The 20212-nt window shown below is 42.2% G+C and overlaps 1 protein-coding gene across 1 annotated transcript in view; it reads left to right on the forward strand.

The window, feature by feature from the left end:
- GRM3 (glutamate metabotropic receptor 3) overlaps positions 1-20212 on the forward strand; it is a 150392-nt gene that overhangs the window by 98954 nt on the left and 31226 nt on the right. Inside the window, exon 3 of the mRNA XM_039520416.1 lies at positions 7653-8508. Coding sequence (XP_039376350.1) covers positions 7653-8508 — 856 coding nt within the window. The remainder of the gene's footprint in view (positions 1-7652; positions 8509-20212) is intronic.

A 20212-nucleotide genomic window follows, 5' to 3' on the forward strand; every position in this document is an offset into this window, starting at 1 on the left:
CGTGCATTGTAGTTATCCTCTCAGGATGAGATCCTCTAGTCCAGGTGAGCTGTGCGCAGTGCAGGACCCAAACGTATGAGAGAAGATAACCCTAAGCCACCTTTCTATCTTAGTATCAGAGGGGTAGCCATGTTAGTCTGAATCTGCAAAAGCAGCAAAGAGTCCTGTGGCACCTTATAGACTAACAGACGTATTGGATCATGAGCTTTCATGGGTGAATACCCACTTCATTGGATCTGACGAAGTGGGTATTCACCGATGAAAGCTCATGCTCTAAAACGCCTGTTAGTCTATAAGGTGCCACAGGACTTTTTGCTGCTTTCTATCTTAGGTACTTACAGAGCCCCCATTGCTGTGGATCTGAGTGTCTCACAGTCTTTACCTAGTACCTGTGAAGTACTATTTTCCCTATGTTACTGATGGGGAACTGAGGCACAGCCTCAGACTGCACTGCAGATATGCCTGCATGTGTTTTCCAGCTTGAGCAGACATTCCCACACTAATGCTGATCGACCTTGAACTGTAGCTACAGCATCCTTGAATAAGATCCCATCGGAAACGTTGGGTCCATACTCAGGTGGCTAGCTTCTCTCACTACTTGTGCCACTGTGGCTACACTTCTACCTTTAGCGCACTGGTTTGATCAGACCTGGCACAGGTATGTCTACACACATGGAAATTAAATTACCCCTTCCAGTGGTACCCTAGTGTCATGCTGCCTGGTATGGGACGTAGCGAAGAGCGCCAATCTCAGGCCAGACTGCCAAAATATAGGGCACATACCCTAAACTGGTGGTACATTCTCTCCTAAGATTTCACCAAGCTAGTAACAAAAGTGAGCTCTTGTATCACTGCACTATTTCACAGAGAGCTCACAACAGACCCCGAGGCACTCCAGCCACTGGTTACCACCCAGACAGCTGGACTTAGTGATGAAAGGTTATTAAAAATCAAAATTCACCGCACGTTAGGTTCTTCCAATCCCAAAGTCAACACGTACTTTCAGAATCTCACCAAATACCACAATGCAGCCTATCTTAAGTAAACCAACTAAACATTTATTTTAAAAAAAAAGAAAAGGAGAGACTTATTAAATGATTAAAGGAATCATATACATTACAATTGATTTCGGAGTCTCTAGGTCAGGATAACAGCAGTCATGGTTATTCTGCTTGCTTGCAATAAGTCTCTCTGGATCACCCAAAAAGATTGAGGGTCATCAGTCCTTTGTTGAAAGCTTCCCTCTTGTTGGAAAATCGTAGTCCAGAGAAATGGAGCAGGATTGAAGGCAAAGAATGATGTCACTGTCTGCAATTTATACCCTTTAGTCCAGGTGCATGGAAAGTTACTGGCACAAACGTGGAGTCCTGGGTCACATGTACCTTGCTGAATCATGAGGCATTCATTGCCTACCTGCTGCCAGAAGCAACCCCGGGGGGGGGGGGGAGGGGGGTGTAGGGAAGTGAACCCAAATCTCCTAAATCAGGACCCTAACTTCTGAACCTCCTTTTTTTCCCCTTTACTACTCCCCTATTTGTAGATCTGGTCTGGCCCGTGGCGACCCTAGAACAGCTTGATGGCCTGTGTGACAGGAGTTGGTGTTCTCAGTCCAGATCACAAGCAGTGCACAAGAAAGAAGCTCAGAACTATGATATATGAACAGAGCCTACATCAGTTTTTTACTCATGATGAGACTTGACACAAACCCAGGTCACTGAGTCCCTCACTCTCATGAGCACTACATTTACTCACACGTGTTTTGAAGGACAAGCAGCCTTGTTGTAGGGAACATCTGCTTCAACTCTCTCATGCATATCACTCCTTTGCAAATCAATTTGCCCTATTATCTACCTACCTAAAATGACCCCCTATGCACTTTTTAAAATATATATATATTTGGATTAAGAAAAATGGCATGAAAAGGCCAAACATGAAAAATAATTGAAGGCATTATCATTGCATACAGGGATAAATGTGTTTGCTGGCCACACTCTGACCTACATTTGCCCCTGAAAACACTGCAAACAAAACAGTTTACAAGCTACTTGGAAGGTATGTTGGCAGCTGTGCCTGTTTCTTAGAAAACCTGGGTCCTTGGCTCTGCCAGTGGTTCACTGTGAGATCATGGACGAGTTACTTACCCTGCCTGTGTAAAATGTAATTTCTAGTGCCTACCTTTTGTTCCAGGAGTGTTGTGAGGCTAAATTCATTAAGGTTTGTAAAGCGCTATGAGATTCTCAGTGGAAGGAGAACAAAGTATTGTTATCTAACAAGATGTCTCATATGTTAATTGAATGTGACCTGACACATGGTAAAGCAGTTATATATAATAACACTATTGTAGCATCTTTCGTACCAAAGTATCCCACAATGCTTTCCAATTATATACATGTATTTACATATAACCAAGCAGTGCAAAATATGTTGGTGATAAGGAAAAGGGGAATTTTTGACCGAAGACATTAGAGCAAACCCCATCTCTAGCCAAAAGTGCCATGGTATATTCAATGCCCGCACAGGGCAGATGTAACCCACACATCTCCTGGGGTGTGGTGTTCTGTCCTATCTAGTGGCACCGAGACCACTTAAAGAGAGAGAGAAAATGAGTCTACGCTACAGCCTTAGCTAACAGCCGGCTGGCTTTTAGCTCATGCAGTAGAGGCTCATGCACTAAGTTCCAGAGGTTCCTGGTTCGATTCTGTCTGCTGATGACCAGGGTCTGTCAGCATTACAAGTCGGGCTTGTCTGGGATTTCAGCTGGGAAGTCTCTGAAGGTCGGGATGCGCTGCCTTAACTAGGGGAAGTATGTAACCCACACACCTCCTGGGTGTGGTGTTCTGTCCCATCTAGTGGCACCAAGACCACTTAAAGAGAGAGAGAAAATGAGTCCACTCTACAGCCTTAGTTAACAGCCAGTTGGCTTTTGGCTCATGCACTAAGCTCCAGAGGTCCCCGGTCTGTCAGCATTACACAGACAAAATATTATATGTTCAGATTTCATTGGTGCTCAGGAAATCTAGCTCAAAGTGTAAAAGGAAGACTTGAACCTGTGGTTTCTGAAAAGCGTAGGTGTTGCAAACCTGAAACCTAGACCTTCCAGCATTTAGACTAATGAATGACAAGAAAATTGGGTGGGAAAACAAAATTATATGTTGAATAGCAGTGCCTATTCCTGGCAGTACCATTTTTTAAATGATTATTTTTTCTTGTTTTTCACTTGCTTGAGAATTACAGACAAGGAGCCCTTACCAGCACCTTCACTGCACTGTGGTGTGTAACACACACTGTTTCAAAGTGAAAGAGTAGGAACGACGACTTTAAAACAGGCAATTTTTGCCAAGCAAGTGCAGTTCAATGCAAGGCACTTATGGAAATGGCTCAAAGACTCTGAAAGGAACTGGGGTCTCGGTTGTCATTAGACTGACGAATGACAGACTTCCATTTGCACATAACAAGCAGAGTATATATAATAGAAAGGGCATACAGCTAGGCCAGCTTTTTGAAACCTAAAGTTAGATTCCTAAATCCATATTGTGACATTCTTTTGGGGTTACCTAAGGAGTCTGGGATGAATTACTACCCCCTTCATTCAGCTGGAGGGTACCCTGTCTGTTTCCACTAGGGAAAACTCTTCCCAGCCACTGGCTACTGGCAACACAGGCTCCCAGCTCCACAAGCCCCACTCTGTTCCTATGTAAGATAGCAATTGACACAACCCAGTTTGTTACACTCAAGTGCCCAATCCCCTGTCTTCTGGACACCCACAATGTACACTGATCATCTGCCTCTGAGGAACCAGTGCATCCCACCTCCTCAGGGGCGGCTCTAGGAATTGCGCCGCCCCAAGCAGGGTGGCACTCCGCGGGGGGCGCTCTGGCGGTCGCCGGTCCCGCGGCTCCGGTGGACCTCCCGCAGGCACGCCTGCGGATGCTCCACCGAAGCCGCAGGACCAGCGGACCCTCCACAGGCACGCCTGTGGGAGGTCCACCGGAGCCGCCTGCCGCCCTCCTGCGGCACGCCGCCCCAAGCGCATGCTTGGCGCGCTTGGGTCTGGAGCTGGCCCTGCATCTCCTGGTTTATTTAACAGAGCTTGAGATAAAAATTCAAACAAAAGATTTTGAAAACATAAGATTACAGGTAAATGTAAAACATAAAACACAATCTATAGCCTGTACTTATTGCAAGGTACTTTCCTGTCTAATAAGGTATTTCTTACCCAATGATTAGTTCTTCCAGTGCTTGTCCAGCCCATAAAGCTGGGATCCACTGTTCATGAGCCAAGCGCATGCACACACACACTCTGACACAGAGCCTCCTCTTATAATGGATAACCACTTGGGCCAATCATCTGCTCTTATGCAATCCTAGGCTATTGTCTCTTAGGCCTGGTCTACACTCGGGGGGGGAGGTCAAACTAAGGTACGCAACTTCAGCTACGCGAATAGCGTAGCTGAAGTTGAGCTACCTTAGTTCGAACTACTTACCCGTCCTCACGGCGCGGGTTCGAAGTCCGCGGCTCCCCCGTCGACTCCGCCACCGCCATTCGCGGCGGTGGAGTTCCGGAGTCGACGGGAGCGCGTTCGGAGTTCGATATATTGCGTCTAGATGAGACGCAATATATCGAACTCCGAGAAGTCGATTGCTACCTGCCTACCCGGCGGGTAGTATGGACGTACCCTTAGTGCCCCACCACCACCACCTTTGAAAACTCTCTTGGGCTTCCTTTGTCTTTGTGAATCGCCACCCTGCATCTACTCCAGACAGTAAACACAGGCCGTCTCTGTGGTAGCACATGAATTAAACCTCAGTCTACAAAGGCCCAGAGGACAACCTTAACCACAACACTAGCCATCCTTCTTGTTACAAATATCCTTACTCTAAATTTCTCAAAAGTCCACTGCACTTGAAATCTCTCAGGTGTGGTCTGTGGTCCGAAGACAATTTGGGGTCAAAATCTGAAGTGACTTGGTTATGCCATTTTTTTTATTTAGATTTAATAGGTATGATTGGCTTTAGGAAAATTCTTCAACATTTTTATTGGGCCATATTCCAAGACTGGTTATACTAGAAACTTTAAATTTGGTTTATTCCAGATTACTAGCACACAGTGGAAACAGCTCTATCCCCTTTCAGTCACATGAGACCTACTGCAAATGACCAGCAAGACATGGCTGTGATGGGTTCAGTCACAGAGACCACCTTGGGACTGTCACCTGACATGCTGAAATTACCGCTGAGCCCATTTTCCAGGCCACCTTGGGACTCCAGAACCCTGCCTTGTTGAGCCAGACATGCTAGCCTGCTGCAACACAGACCCAGGTCTGGTCCACGCCCCCAAAGCTGCAGGCTTTAACCAAAAAATGCTCAGCTGATCACCTGTCTCCAGCACCCAGATATCCAGCTCCCAATAGGATCCAAACCCCAAATAAATCCATTTTACTCTGTATAAAGCTTATACAGGGGAAACTCATAAATTGTCCGCCCTCTATAACACTGATAGAGGTATGCACAGCTGTTTGCTCCCCCAGGTATTAATCACTTGCTCTGGGGTTCATTAATAAACAAAAGTGATTTTATTAAGTATAAAAAGTAGGATTGAAGTGGTTTCAAGTAATAACAGACAGAACAAAGTAAGTCACCAAGAAAAAATAAAACAAAAACACATAAGTCTAAGCCTAATACATTAAGAAACTGATTACAGGTAAAATCTCACCCTCAGAGATGTTCCAATAAGATTCTTTCACAGTCTAGACTCCTTCCTAGTCTGGGCCCAATCCTTTCCCCTGGTACAGTCCTTGTTAGTTCCAGCAGTCATCTTAGGTGGAAACTAGGGTTTTTCTCATGACTGGAAGCCTCCTTTATTCTGTTCCACCCCCTTTTATAGCTTTGGCACATGGCTGGAATCTTTTGTCTCTCTGGGTCCCTACCCCTCCTTCTAAGTGGAAAAGTACCAGATTTAAGATGGATTTCAGTATCATGTGACATGGTCACATGTCCTGTGAGACACCAGCCTCCATTCTTCCTGGGCTGCCCTACACATACACAGGAAGGCTTGCAGGTAAATAAACCATTACAACCATTGTCCTAGTCAATGGGACCCATCAAGATTCTAAGCCATCATTAATGGCCCACACTTTGCATAATTACAATGCAACCTCAGAGTTACACTTCATATTTCTAGCTTCAGATACAAGAATGATACATGCATACAAATAAGATGAACACACTCTGTAGATTATAAGCGTTGTAATGATACTTTACAAGAGACCTTTTGCATAAAGCAGATTCCAGTTACATTATATTCACGTTCAAAGCATATTTTCATAACACATATGGAGTGTACCATCACAATGGCAACAAGGAAGAACATATCTTTCCTCGTCTCCTTCCAGATACAGCCCAAGAGCAACACTGTCTCATAGCTACCCGTATGATCTGGATAGATTGATAGAAACACATTACGTGTCATAACTGCCCACTAGCAAGGGAAATGGCAGTGTGTAAAAAAGCGGTACACTGCACAACATACATCTCCTAGCAAGTGCAATTAGGGATTATTATAATTATTTAATATTTATATAGCACTGTAGGAGAACATGGCACTGTATAGTCGGAGAGCCATGCCGAACAAATAACAGGTCACCACCCTGGAGGGAGCACTGACCAGAACAGTACAGAACAAAGAGCACAGCTGGAGCGTGTCACCAAACAGGAGGGGCTTGAGGAGTTTCTTTGGAGGAGGAGGCTTTGTATAAATTAATTTGGAGGCCACTCCGAGCATACTGGGATATTCAGTCACATGCCTAATTAGGCCCTTGAAAAACCGAATCACACTGTGCTGGGACAGGACACTCCAGTCCCACCAGTATAAATGCCAAGATTGGATATGCTCCAACCAAACAGTGGTCCTGGTGGCACTGGGTCGAATTCTCTGCTGGTGTATATGGGCACAGCTGTACTGAAGCCAGTGGAGCCAGCCCTTTCGCAGCAGCAGTGAATACAGCCCATTATGCCTTCAGAAGGACTTGGGTTGAGTGAATGGGGCAGCATAAGAACATAAGAACGGCCGTACCGGGTCAGACCAAAGGTCCATCTAGCCCAGTATCCTGTTACCGACAGTGGCCAATGCCAGGTGCCCCAGAGGGACTGAACCTAACAGGTAATGATCAAGTGATCTCTCTCCTGCCATCCATCTCCACCCTCTGACAAACAGAGGCTAGGGACACCATTCCTTACCTATTCTGGCTAATAGCCATTTATGGACTTAACCACCTTGAATTTATCCAGTTCTCTTTTAAACGCTGTTATAGTCCTAGCCTTCCCAACCTCCTCAGGCAAGGAGTTCCACAAGTTGACTGTGCACTGCGTGAAGAAGAACTTCCTTGTATTTGTTTTAAACCTGCTGCCTATTAATTTCATTTGGTGACCCCTAGTTCTTGTATTATGGGAATAAGCAGGACTTCAGGCTCCCTCCAGTGCATTGATGCCATCAGAGATAGGGACAGGGTTGGACCTGTAGCCTCTGCTAGATACCCCATCTCCTCCAGGGCAACTCACACTAGAACAGCCATTGTTTGGCGCTTCATAGGTATGTTTGGTTCAAATTCATAATTACCACCCATTAAAATGTGTCTTTTCCCTATTCCCTCCAGGTTGCAAATTTGCTGAGGCTATTCCAGATCCCCCAGATCAGCTACGCTTCCACCAGTGCCAAGCTGAGTGACAAGTCCCGCTATGATTATTTCGCAAGGACGGTCCCCCCCGACTTCTATCAAGCAAAAGCAATGGCTGAGATCTTACGCTTCTTCAACTGGACCTATGTGTCAACGGTTGCCTCAGAAGGAGACTATGGAGAGACAGGGATCGAAGCCTTTGAACAGGAGGCTCGCCTCCGGAACATCTGTATTGCCACCTCAGAGAAGGTTGGCAGGTCCAACATCAGGAAGTCCTATGACAGTGTGATCAGAGAGCTGCTTCAGAAACCCAACGCAAGAGTGGTTGTGCTCTTCATGCGAAGCGATGACTCTCGGGAGCTCATTGCTGCCGCTAATCGATTCAATGTTTCCTTTACGTGGGTCGCCAGTGACGGTTGGGGGGCCCAGGAAAGCGTTGTCAAGGGCAACGAGCATGTAGCTTATGGAGCAATAACCCTGGAACTTGCTTCCCACCCAGTTAAAGAGTTTGACAGGTACTTCCAAAGCCTCAATCCTTATAATAACCATCGCAATCCCTGGTTCAGGGACTTCTGGGAGCAAAAATTCCAGTGCAGTCTCCAGAACAGAATGCCGCACAGAAAAGCTTGCGACAAACACTTAAATATCAACAGTTCCAATTACGAGCAGGAATCCAAGATCATGTTTGTGGTGAATGCTGTGTACGCGATGGCCCACGCCTTGCACAAAATGCAACGGACACTGTGCCCCAACACCACCAAACTTTGTGATGCCATGAAACTTCTGGATGGCAAGAAGCTGTATAAAGATTACCTACTGAAAGTTAACTTCACAGGTAAAAGAAAGCTTTTGTTTGTGGCATGCAGTGCGTGATTGGAAAAGTTAAATACCTTTATTATTCTTATATTATTTATCACTTATATGATCGGGATCAGGGCCCCTTTGTGGTAGGTGCTAGAGTAAGAGACACTTTTTACATTAGTCCCCACTGCAGTAAGATACTTACATAAAGACATAACACTGAGCAACTGAGAAGTCCTATTGACTATGCATATTAAGGACCTCCCTGAAGCCGGGCTCTACAGATCATACCATTTAAATTGCTTACAAAATGCAAAAAGCTGGGTGAAACTAACATATGGAGGTGGCAGAAGGTGGATAATGTGATAACGATACACGCATGTTTTCATGGGGACTAGCTGTGCTCACAATGTAGCTCACTACCTGCCTCAGCATTGTCACTGGCACTGTTTAGTCTTTTGTTAATGTATCACCATAACAGGACAAAGTAGTTCCATAGGGCAAACAAATAGAAAATACAATGTTATAATTCCTTGGGTTTATATGTCTATCACCCTCCCTAGGCACATATATCACACTCACATTTGTGTGAATTGCATGTGTGATACAATACATGTGTAATACAATATACTTGGCCCCAGGAGTCAGGCAGCACTGGTGAGAGCTTCATAAAAATGCACTTCACCTGCAAACTTGAGATCGGGATTTGAACCTCATCAAGGTTTGAGGCTTTTCTTGGGTTTTGGCTCAGGCCTCATGGGCCAGATTTTCAAAAGTGCTTAACATCCACAGCTGGAAGGAGTTTTTCAAAAGAGTTCGGCAGAAACCAGCATTTCTCATTGAGAATGAGAAGTGTTCTCAATGGGGTAGCTGGGAGATGAGCACTTTCAAAAATCTGTTCCTAAAAGTGTTCATACAATCAGGGCTGCCCAGAGGGGGGGGGCAAGTGGGGCAATTTGCCCCAGGCCCCAGGCCCTGCAGGGGCCCCCATGAGAATACCATATTCTATAGTATTGCAACTTTTTTTTATGGAAGGGGCCCCTGAAATTGCTTTGCCCCAGGCCCCCTGAATCCTCTGGGTGGCCCTGCATACAATGGATTGGGCCATCCACTAGATAGTTGCACGTGTTATTTCATCCCCTCCTGAACACATCAGTACATACCATGCACACAAGCACATAGATAATATATGCACAGAATCCGGATGCATTGTGATTACATTTTATTTATTTATTATTTTATGTGTAGCGGGAAATAGCATGGTGGTTATATCTTTTTAGGTTTTAAATCTAATGGAAAGGGGGAAATACAAATCTTCCCCCTTTTAACGTGAGCAGAATGTTTTCTATTTATTTTGTTAATTAAGCCAGATTTTGAAGCCCTTACTCCCAATAATGTGCAGTTACTCATCTAACTAGTTCCACTATCTAGTCAGATGACTCAGATAAGTAACAGCTCACCAGTGAGAATGCAGAATTCATAATCTTTAGATTATTAGCAAGCATTTATGTTAAACTCTAGTTACTTTTATGAAATTAAATTCACATATTACTAATAGAGTCTAACATCACAGACTAATAAACTGCTACCCAATCAAATTCAAGATCACAAATTAAAGTGAGATGGGAAACAGTTTTCCCATCCTGCAAATATTTTCGAGTTTTTGAAAAATTTTCACATCCTGAATTGGGACAAAAAGTTGAAATGTTAGACATTTTTGCTAACTGAAAATAAAAAAAAATTGGTTCAGGCTAATCAAAAAATGTTTTGATTTTTTTATACTATAAATTAAATTTTTAAACAAAACATTTCATTTTGAAAATGTAAAAACAGGATGTTTTGACAATGTTGCAACTCTTTTTTTCAAAAATTGCTCACAACAGGAAATTCATTGAAATCAAGCCTTTGCCATTCAGTTTCAGTGAACTGGCATTTTCAGATGAAAAAAACATTTTGTCAAAAGATTTCCTACCAGCTCTATTGCAGAGATCTCTCACTGGTATTATCAAAAACAATGAGCTACACCAGCTGTATGATCTGATTAATTATTATTATTTTGGAGTCAGTTCTCAGTTATAAGCTGGGATGGGTGAACTGCTAGCCCATTGAAGTCAAGGGGAGTTTTGCTATTGATTTCAATGGGGTCAGGATTTCACCCATGATCTTTACTAGTTGCTGTTAGGCTCTGGGTGTGACATTAATACAATCTCTACCAGATACTAGAAATCTTTCAGAATACAATTACCTGGCATTTTTGACTACCCACTTGCAAATGTCACTAACACTGCTGCCCTTTAGACCTATCAGAGGCTTGTTGCTTCATCTTGTCACAGGCTATGTAAATTCTACCTGCATCCATTCCATGTATAGACCACACATTGTATTCTGGGAATTTCAAGGGCAGATCAATTGCAGCAGCATTTGGGATTCCATTGTTTGCAACACAAAATGGTACCAAAGGACACATCCAAAAATGCATCCCAATGGGGATGGAGGATGGTGTGGAACTTACTTACACAGCACTTATACCAGTGCCAAGTCAGAGTCTGAATGCTGACGTTTCCTTAGCCTTGTTAATAGTTCATTACTCTCCAAACAGGGGTGGCTCTAGGTATTTTGCCACCCCAAGCACGGCAGGCAGGCTGCCCTCGGCGGCTTGCCTGTGGGAGGTCCCTGGTCCCGCGGATTCGGCAGCATGCCTGCGGGAGGTCCACCGAAGCCGCGGGACCAGCGGACCCTCCACAGGCATGCCGCCGAAGGCAACCTGCCTGCCACCCTCGCAGCGACCGGCAGAGCGCCCCCCGTGGCTTGCCACCCCAAGCACGTGCTTGGCGTGCTGGTGCCTGGAGCCCCCCCCGGTTCCAAAAGAATCAGGAAAGAAATGTAACAAGGATGATAATCATATTCAGAAATACACACATAAATAGTTATTGAACACTTTAGCGTTGTTAGGGAGAACACTGCCTCACCATCTGTGCTGAAAGCCTATGGTACAGATGGACAAGCCTTGCAGGCATAGAAGTAGGCGGCCGGTATTCATGTTTTGTCACCCTGTAAAGACCCAAATATTGATCCTTATTACACACTTCCAGTTTTTACAAATTTGTAAGTTGCATCTTCATATATGCCAGCTAACACCAGTTTGACTATATGTAACTTATACCACCAGTGTATGTAGATGCAATTCAAACCCTGTGACCATAGCATAACAATAAAGGCATAACAGGAATACATAAGATAAAACACAGCATGGGGGAATTAGTATATGGTATAATGGTTAGACCAGAAGACTGGACATCAGAATTCCTACATTCTAGTCCTAGCTCTGTCACTGACTTGTATACCATTTCTGAGGTTCTGCTTACCCATCTGTAAAATTAAAATAACACATTTGCCTACCTCAGAGGGTCTTTGTGTGACTTTAAGGCTGTTACTGAGTGACCAGAGAGGTTGAAGTGTTCTACTGTTTTTTGAATGTTATGATTCCATGTACATTGGTACATTGGCCAAACTGGACAGTCTCTACGCAAAAGAATAAATGGACACAAATCTGACATCAGGAATCATAACATTCAAAAACCAGTAGAACATTTCAACCTCTCTGGTCACTCCACTTAAAGGTGGCAATTTTACAACAGAAAAGCTTCAAAAACAGACTCCAACAAGAAACTGCTGAACTTGAATTAATATGCAAACTAGATACCATTAACTTAGGCTTGAATAGAGACTGGGAATGGCTGAGTCATTACAGAGTGAATCTATTTCCCCATATCCTCACACCTCTTGTCAACTGTCTGAAATGGGCCATCTTGATTATCACGACAAAAGTTTTTTTTTCTCCTGCTGATAATAGCTCATCTTAATTAATTAGCCTCTTAGAGTTGGTATGGCTACTTCCACCTTTTCATGTTCTGTATATATATGCATCTACATATATACAGAACATGAAAAGGTGGAAGTAGCCATACCAACTCTAAGAGGCTAATTAATTAAGATGAGCTATTATCAGCAGGAGGGAAAAAAAACTTTTGTCGTGATAATCAAGATGGCCCATTTCAGACAGTTGACAAGATATATATATATATCTCCTTACTATATGTTCCATTCTATGCATCTGATGAAGTGGTCTGTACCCCGTGGAAGCTTATGCTCAAATAAATTTGTTAGTCTCTAAGGTGCCACAAGTACTCCTGTTCTTTTTGCAGATACAGACTAACACAGGTGTTACTCTGAAAGAAATCTTTCAGCAGACAAAGGTATAAGACTATCCAATGGCTGGATGCTGAAGCTACTCAAATGCAGACTAGAAATAAAGAGCAAAGTTTTAACAGTGAGAGTAATTAAATACTAGACAGTTTAACAAGGGTTATGGTGGATTCTCCCTCACTAGCAATTTTTAAAACAAAATGGGCTGTTTTTCTGATCTGCTGTAGTTCAAGCGCAGTTGTTGGACATGAAGCAGGAATTAATACAGGGAAGATGTATGGCCTGTGTTATGCAGAAGGTCAGACTAGATGATCCCTTTGGGCCTTAAATATCACTGCACATTAACCTTTTTCAGCAGCATGAGCAGAGGGAGGAGATAACTCAATCTCTCATGTCACGCGTCCATCAGTGTGAATGGAGGGAAGAGTAATTTATATCCAGATGCTCACCGCAAGTAGTTGGATCAGAGAACTCAAAGCCCAGTTCATATCAATAGATTCACACACCCTTACCCGCTCCTTAGTTGTTGGCTGGGGTCCCATAAAGGCAAAGACTGACTCCACTTCTGATCTTTAAAATCCCCATAATCCCCCCCGAAAACAGAAGTATAATACTTAGTGTTCAGTATTGCCCATTGGCTGCCAACAGAGAGCTCACTCAGTTACTTCCCTTCTCTCATACTCTTCAGCCCACAGGATTTATGCTCATTTCTGAGAACAACAACGTTTTACAACCCCCACTCTGTAATTTATTCAGAATCCTGTGGTCCAAGACATATTTCCTTAGCCTCAAGAGTTCAAGAGCTGGTATTTAAGGTGCCTTTTGACTGTCTTGTGTTGTTGTCTGTTGGGGGGCTGTGAAAAGAACATAAGCATTATATTGAGCTGAAGGTAGAGCTTGCAAGAGCAGCTGGAATGCAGGCTGAGGACTTGCTGATCAAAAAAGTGTTAAAGATGACTATCAATGATCAGTAAAACCAAAGCAAATATGGAGTAAATTCTCTTCAACAAGCACTAAAATTATATTGTAACAAGCTGTATAAGAACATAAGAATGGCCATACTGGGTCAGATCAAAGGTCCATCTAGCCCAGTAGTCTATCTTCTGACAGTGGCCAATGCCAGGTGCCCCAGAGGGAATGAACAGAACAGGTAATCATCAAGTGATCCATCCCCTGTCTCCCATTCCCAGCTTCTGACAAACAGAGGCTAGGGACACCATTCCTGCCCATCGTGGCTAATAGCCATTGATGGACCTATCCTCTGTGAACTTATCTAGTTCTTTTTTTGAACCCTGTTATAGTCTTGGTCTTCACAACATCCTCTGGCAAAGAGTTCCACAGGTTGACTGTGCGTTGTTTGGGGTTTATGTGCACCATTGCCCTCTACTAAGAGCTGAGTGAAATTTTGAACAAATGCAGATTCGGTGACATCAAATTCTTTCACAACATGTGCCTATTTCACCAATTATTTCTTTAAAAAATATTCCAAAATAATCAAAATGTTTAGTTTTAAAACTTTCAAAATGAAACATTTTGACTTTTTGGTTTCAAACAACTTTTTGTTTCAAAATTTCCTTCCATTTTATTTTCAAATATTTTAAAACGTTTTAAAATTCTCCAACTCAAAATGAAATGTTTTTATTTTGTTGAAACAAAACATATTTGACCTGAAACGATTTTTTTCAACATTTTGATTAATCAAAAAATTCTAAAAAAATCATTTTCAGTCTAACTAGAAAAGATTTTTTTAATGTTTTGAAATGTCCAATTAACTAAAAAATCCATTCTTCACATGGCTCTACTTCTACTATATGTAATCCCAGCTGTAGCTCACAGGTTAAACTGTTAAAAGCTAAAGTTCCCCAATTCTAAAGTCCATGGGCAACTCAAGCCTCTCCCCTAGGCCTAAGCAGGCCCTGCTCTCTCTTGACAGATTAGCAATAGGCACACTCCAACCCCCAATGTCTGAATGTCTCCCTGGAATTTCCAGCCCCTGGTCCACTGGACACGCTCAGAATCCACAAATTTGCTGCTTCCAAAGAAACAGTCCACCCCAGCTTACCAGTTTCACCACAGATCACAACTCCACTTGACACACAGCACTTAGATCTGTTTATAGTGAAATCAAGTAAAAGTTTATATAACAAAGTACAGAGATTTAAGTAATAGCAAGTAGAAGTATGGGAAACAAATGGTTACATATAAAATAAAACCATACCATGCATTCTAGAACCTAGACTTACTTAACTGGATACTTTCATGTCTTATAAAGCAATTCTCACCCAAATTCTTTTCAGCGTTTTACTGCCAGGCTTGGCTGTGATCTTCCATTCATTAGACAAGGCACTCTGTCAGCTTGCCTCCTCGGTGAAAGATCCAGGGTGTCTGCACTGCCAGATATATCAGAACAATCTGTTTTCCTCATTCATAAACAGGATAAACTCCCTGCTGTTTTTTCCCGCCCTGTATACTCCTTTCTTGTATATTTTGCAATCTTCTAATCAGCATCTGGCTCAGTATGCAAATAGGCCTCCATTGTGAGGCACCCAGGACACAATAACCAGACAGGGAGATAGGTGTCTGTTATCCTTTGTGTGAAAAGAACCTGTCTGAGACATGTCTCCTGCTGGTTAAATGCCTTAAGAACATAATTTTCAGTATAGAACCATAACTCCTTAAATATTATCTGTACTTACGTTTTTCCGGGATTATGCTGATCAGTGGGCTACTTGGTAGAGACCTTAGATGCCACCTTTAGTGAATTAGTTTGCATCAATCTGACCTAAGGGATCATTGTAAAATCCAGTGTGTCCCCTCTGCCAAGATGTCCCTGCGTCACAGTCCCCTGTAGCACAGTCATGGGATGTTGGTGTTGGAGGATCTGGCTACAGTGCTTGCTGTTGTCTAAAGCTCTGAATAGCCATGGTGTACAACCAAGTGACAGGCACAGAGTCCTACATGCCATTTGTATTATGCACTGTAGCACTGAGACTGGATGATTTAGTGGATTGCACATGCCATGCAGACCCTTTTATCTCTAGGTCCCATCAAATGTAGGTTAGTGGGGTAACCAAAAATTCGTATGACGGGATAGCAGTTCAGTGGCATATGTACATTGAATTGGTGGTGTCTGTCCACTAGTCTAGTCGCATCATAAAAAAATTGCCATTACAGTTGGCACTAATGGGTAGCTTCCTTGACAATCTGAGCAAAAGGCACAAGGATTGAATGGAACTGGAGAGTGAACTACCCTCTTACCCTTTCAGGTAGTCTTTGCTAGTCAAGGTTGAGGCACAGTGGGTCAGGCAATATTCATTGCCACAGCATATGCCCTATCTGCTTTATGAACAAACACTCCGATTTCAGTGGGAGTTAGGCGCCTCAATACTTTTGAGATTCTGGGCCAAAGTACGGGACAAAGATGCCACCAATCAGCTGCCTGGCATGAACCCTAAACTCCCCTATTCAACAAAGAAGGAAAAATGCAGCATTACACAGCCACTGAGCAGCAAAGATACTTCTTCCCAGTGCTTCACAATTCTCAAAGGACTCTGGGAAGTATGTTACAGCTGGACAGCACCAGGCATGCCTACATTCCTAAAAAGTCTGCAGAAACCAAAACACAGCAACAGAGCCAAAATGGTAATGGCCACATAGTTAGATGACTGAACTTTGATGTCGCTGATACAGCAAACAGCTCTTGATCTCAGTTTCCTTCACTTGAATATTTATATTTCCCACAACTTGTTTCAGCTGAGCTGATCAAATATACATACTGAATATAAATATAAATATTCTCTGCCTGGTTCCTGACTTCTCGTCAGTTCCCTTGGCCATATTGATAAAATAACCTTTCGATGTTATAAACTCTAGGGCATACTCTGCCCTTTCAGGAGTGTAACTGAGGGCAGAATTTGACACTCTGTTTATTGAGCATTGCACATATGTCTGAAAAACTGAACAATGTTCTCAGCTTTCAGATCACATATCTGAGAGGCAGAAGGCTCAGTAACCTAATTTCTCTAAATCACAGGCTTGCTATGTTTTGCCTACTGCATGTTTTATAATTATTATTATTATTTCATCTTTTGTTTCACTGGCAAATATCATCCTGAATTCTAAATGTCAAAAGACTCCACAAAAGAAGAGATTCAAACTAGCAACTACACTCATCAGGCACTTTTCATCTTCAAATCACTAAATTCACTTCTGCAACTTCATTGGCTTCCAGAGCAAGAGGCGAGATAAGCATTTCAATGGGATTATATTATTTGTTATCTCTGTGGCACCATACATGTGCACAACATTCACACATAGATTAAAAGGGAGTAGGTCTGAGTCCACACAAAGTAACACCACTGAGCTTAAATGGAATAAACACAGTGTGTGAGACGAGTCAGACTCTGTGTCCTACTCCATAGAGTTTACAATCTAATTTGGAAGCACGAACCCAGTAAAAAGGGCCAAATGCTGCCACATTTGCTCAGTACTTCATTCTACACATAGTCACAGTGAAGCCAATGGGGGTCTGTGTATAGTAAGGCACTATTTCATAGGAGTTAGGGTGGCAGAATCTGGCCTCCAACTAACAAGACAGTGATGGATATGATTAAATAAGGATGTTTCATAGATTCCAAGACTAGAAGGGACCATTGTGATCATGTAGGCTGACCTCAAGTATTACACAGGCCCTAGAACTTCCCCAAAATAATTCCAAGAGCAGATCTTTAGGAAAAAAAAACCACCCAATCTTGATTTAAAAATGGTCTGTGCTGGACAATCCACCATGACCCTTGGTAAATTGTTCCAACAGCTAATGAGAGGAATGATATCAGTATACACAGGGAATGGGAAGAGTACATCTCTTATGGAGGGCAGTTATTCCGTGAGAGCCTGATGCAAATCCAAAAGACTCCTGTTGACTTTGGATCAGGTCCACAGAAAATGAGTTGTTTGAGTTGACGATGATTTATTTGTATTCTGTTAGTGCTCATATACAGCTAGCACACCATCCCCGCACACAGAGCCAGGCCACTCATTTGGAAGAACATTGGTCATTCACAAATTTAATGTCTCCTCACTTTTATAGGTGGGTATTATTTACATCAGAAATGCAGCATCATGAACCTGAGATTATGGAAAGGGACCTTTACACCTAACAGATAACACCAGCAGCATTTTAAGTTTCCTGCCTGAATCATTTTTTATGTCCCTTATTTTGGGTCTGCATCTCACATTGCATTCCGCATGTGAGCCTTGGCAGGTTGAAAGGTAGTCTTGCATATATTTTTTTGCATGTTTTTGTTGTATATTTAGATTTTTAAATATATAATTTTCTTACTTTATAAAATAGTTTAATATTTATATTCATTATTTTAACGTCTTCACTTCTGATCTCAAAAGTATTGGTGTAAATCAGGAATAACCCTACTGACATTTGTTGTTTGTAAATTTTCAGAACATTTTATTTGAGTCTATTTCAGACTATCTGTTGTTCCTTTCAGCTATGGCTTTAGTTATTATTTATTCCTTATTCCTAGTGTGTGATTGGTCAGTGAAGTCACATGACATTGTTTCTGTTCCCTGGCTGGAAAGTGGGAACTTTAAAAAATAGGAGATGGGAAATCAAGGCAATTCTGAGGTGGCCATGCAAGCACTTCCAACACAGATCTTAGCACAGCTACACATTTGTGCAAATATTCACAAGATTTTCATTTTTCTGCAAATATTCTTATGAATAAAAAAGTCACTTGTATGGAAGATTGATGAGAATGAACAAAAAGGTTTGGGAGTCCTATTATAATAAATTCACCCTTATTATTCATGTGAATGTTTATGAATGCTTCCATTGAACTATTCACTCAAGCTAGCCTGGAAATGATTTTCCCATCCTACTAATATTTTCAAGAGTTCACATTTTTTTCCTAAATTAGGATAAAATCTCAAACTCTCACTAGTGTTTTTAAACCCAAAAATGAAAAATGTTTTCATTTGAGGTCAACTGAGACCTTTTAAAGTTTCAAAACAGTTCATTTCACTTCCAGTATTTTGCTTACATTTCATTTAAAATTTCTAAACAAAACGTTGTTTCAAACAAGAAAGCCAGAATTTTTTGTTCCAAAAATGTCAGAACAAAACATTTTAATAATTTTAAAACCTTTTTTCTCAACATTGTTTGAAGTCAGGAACCTGACCCTGATTTGTAAAGTTTTAGTTTCAACAAATCAGCATTTTTTTAAATTAAAAACACATTAAAAAATGCATTTAAAAATTCTCGATCATCTGTAGTATACACTCAGAACCAGCCAATAGACAACCTGTATCTATTGAAAGCAAATTCAATAAGCAACAAGCTCTATACAGTGGCTAGGCAGGAATATTTTATGTGGGATCATTGTTCTGAAATTGACCTCCCACACAATTCCCATTATAGTCAGTAGTAATTGGATCTGGACAATGTGTCTTTCCTTTTCTGTTTGTTTGATACACATTTTAAACATGTCTAAAGCATTTCAAACAGAGTCTAGTTAAGCATCAGTGCATTTTTATTAGCAGAAATTGGTAATAATGGAATATAATATTTCATAGCTTTTATCCTGAGAGTCATTTCCTTGTTTTCCCTTCTTCCTGCCATGAAATCATATTTTGTACAAGGACTTAACTAGCTAACATACTATACTTCTCCAAAGAAAGGCTGCGCTCAGGGATCAGAAGCAGAGAGCTTGCAAAAGAAACATCTACAGGCTGGTTCCTTCAGTTGCAATTTCTCACTTTATGATGGAGACATGGGAATGTTTCTTTGACCTGACCTCTCCCACCCTTTCCACTAACAACGGAACAGTGGTCAGGAACATGCTGAGCCCTGAAAGGGATGGAGTGTCCTAGGTCAAGTCAATAGCAAACCATCTGGTCAATTGAGATGCAGCATTGATGGGCCACAAAGAGAAATGTGGCCGTTGCTAACTAGCCAGAAAAATGGTGTCTGCAATATTGGGCCTTCAAGGGTGAGGGACATAAAGCAGAGGAAACTTGTAGGCTCATTAGCATGCCATCTAAGGCCTAAACAACCAATTCCTTAATGCACAGGAATAATGGCACAGGGCCTAATGCAGAAGTGATACAAAAGATGGAGGAAGTTACACATTGATTAGTGGGTGTAAATTGAGAGCTGTACCCCACTTTGTCTTGCACCTCCTTATCCCTGCCTGTGGGTGTTTTTTCTGGCTTCAAGCCCATTCTTCCACTTGCCAACATGTAATCTAACCCACCATTTATGTCACCTCTAAATTTAGCCCAGTGGCTATATTTATATAGTGCCTTTTATCCAGAAAGATCCCACTTTAGAATCGTCGTTCTCAGATGCATGTGCACCACTCTCTGTTAGGTCAATGGGAGTTTCATACTCTATTGGCCCACACGGATGTTGGTCCCTCCATTCACCACAAATGCTGGCACTTGCCACTGTTGGAAACCAGTTACTGGACTAACTGGACACTGGAAATGATCCAGTGTGGCAATTCCTAGGTTCTTAG

The sequence above is a fragment of the Mauremys reevesii genome, linkage group 1, assembly GCF_016161935.1.
Source record: "Mauremys reevesii isolate NIE-2019 linkage group 1, ASM1616193v1, whole genome shotgun sequence".
Classification (NCBI taxonomy): domain Eukaryota; kingdom Metazoa; phylum Chordata; order Testudines; family Geoemydidae; genus Mauremys; species Mauremys reevesii.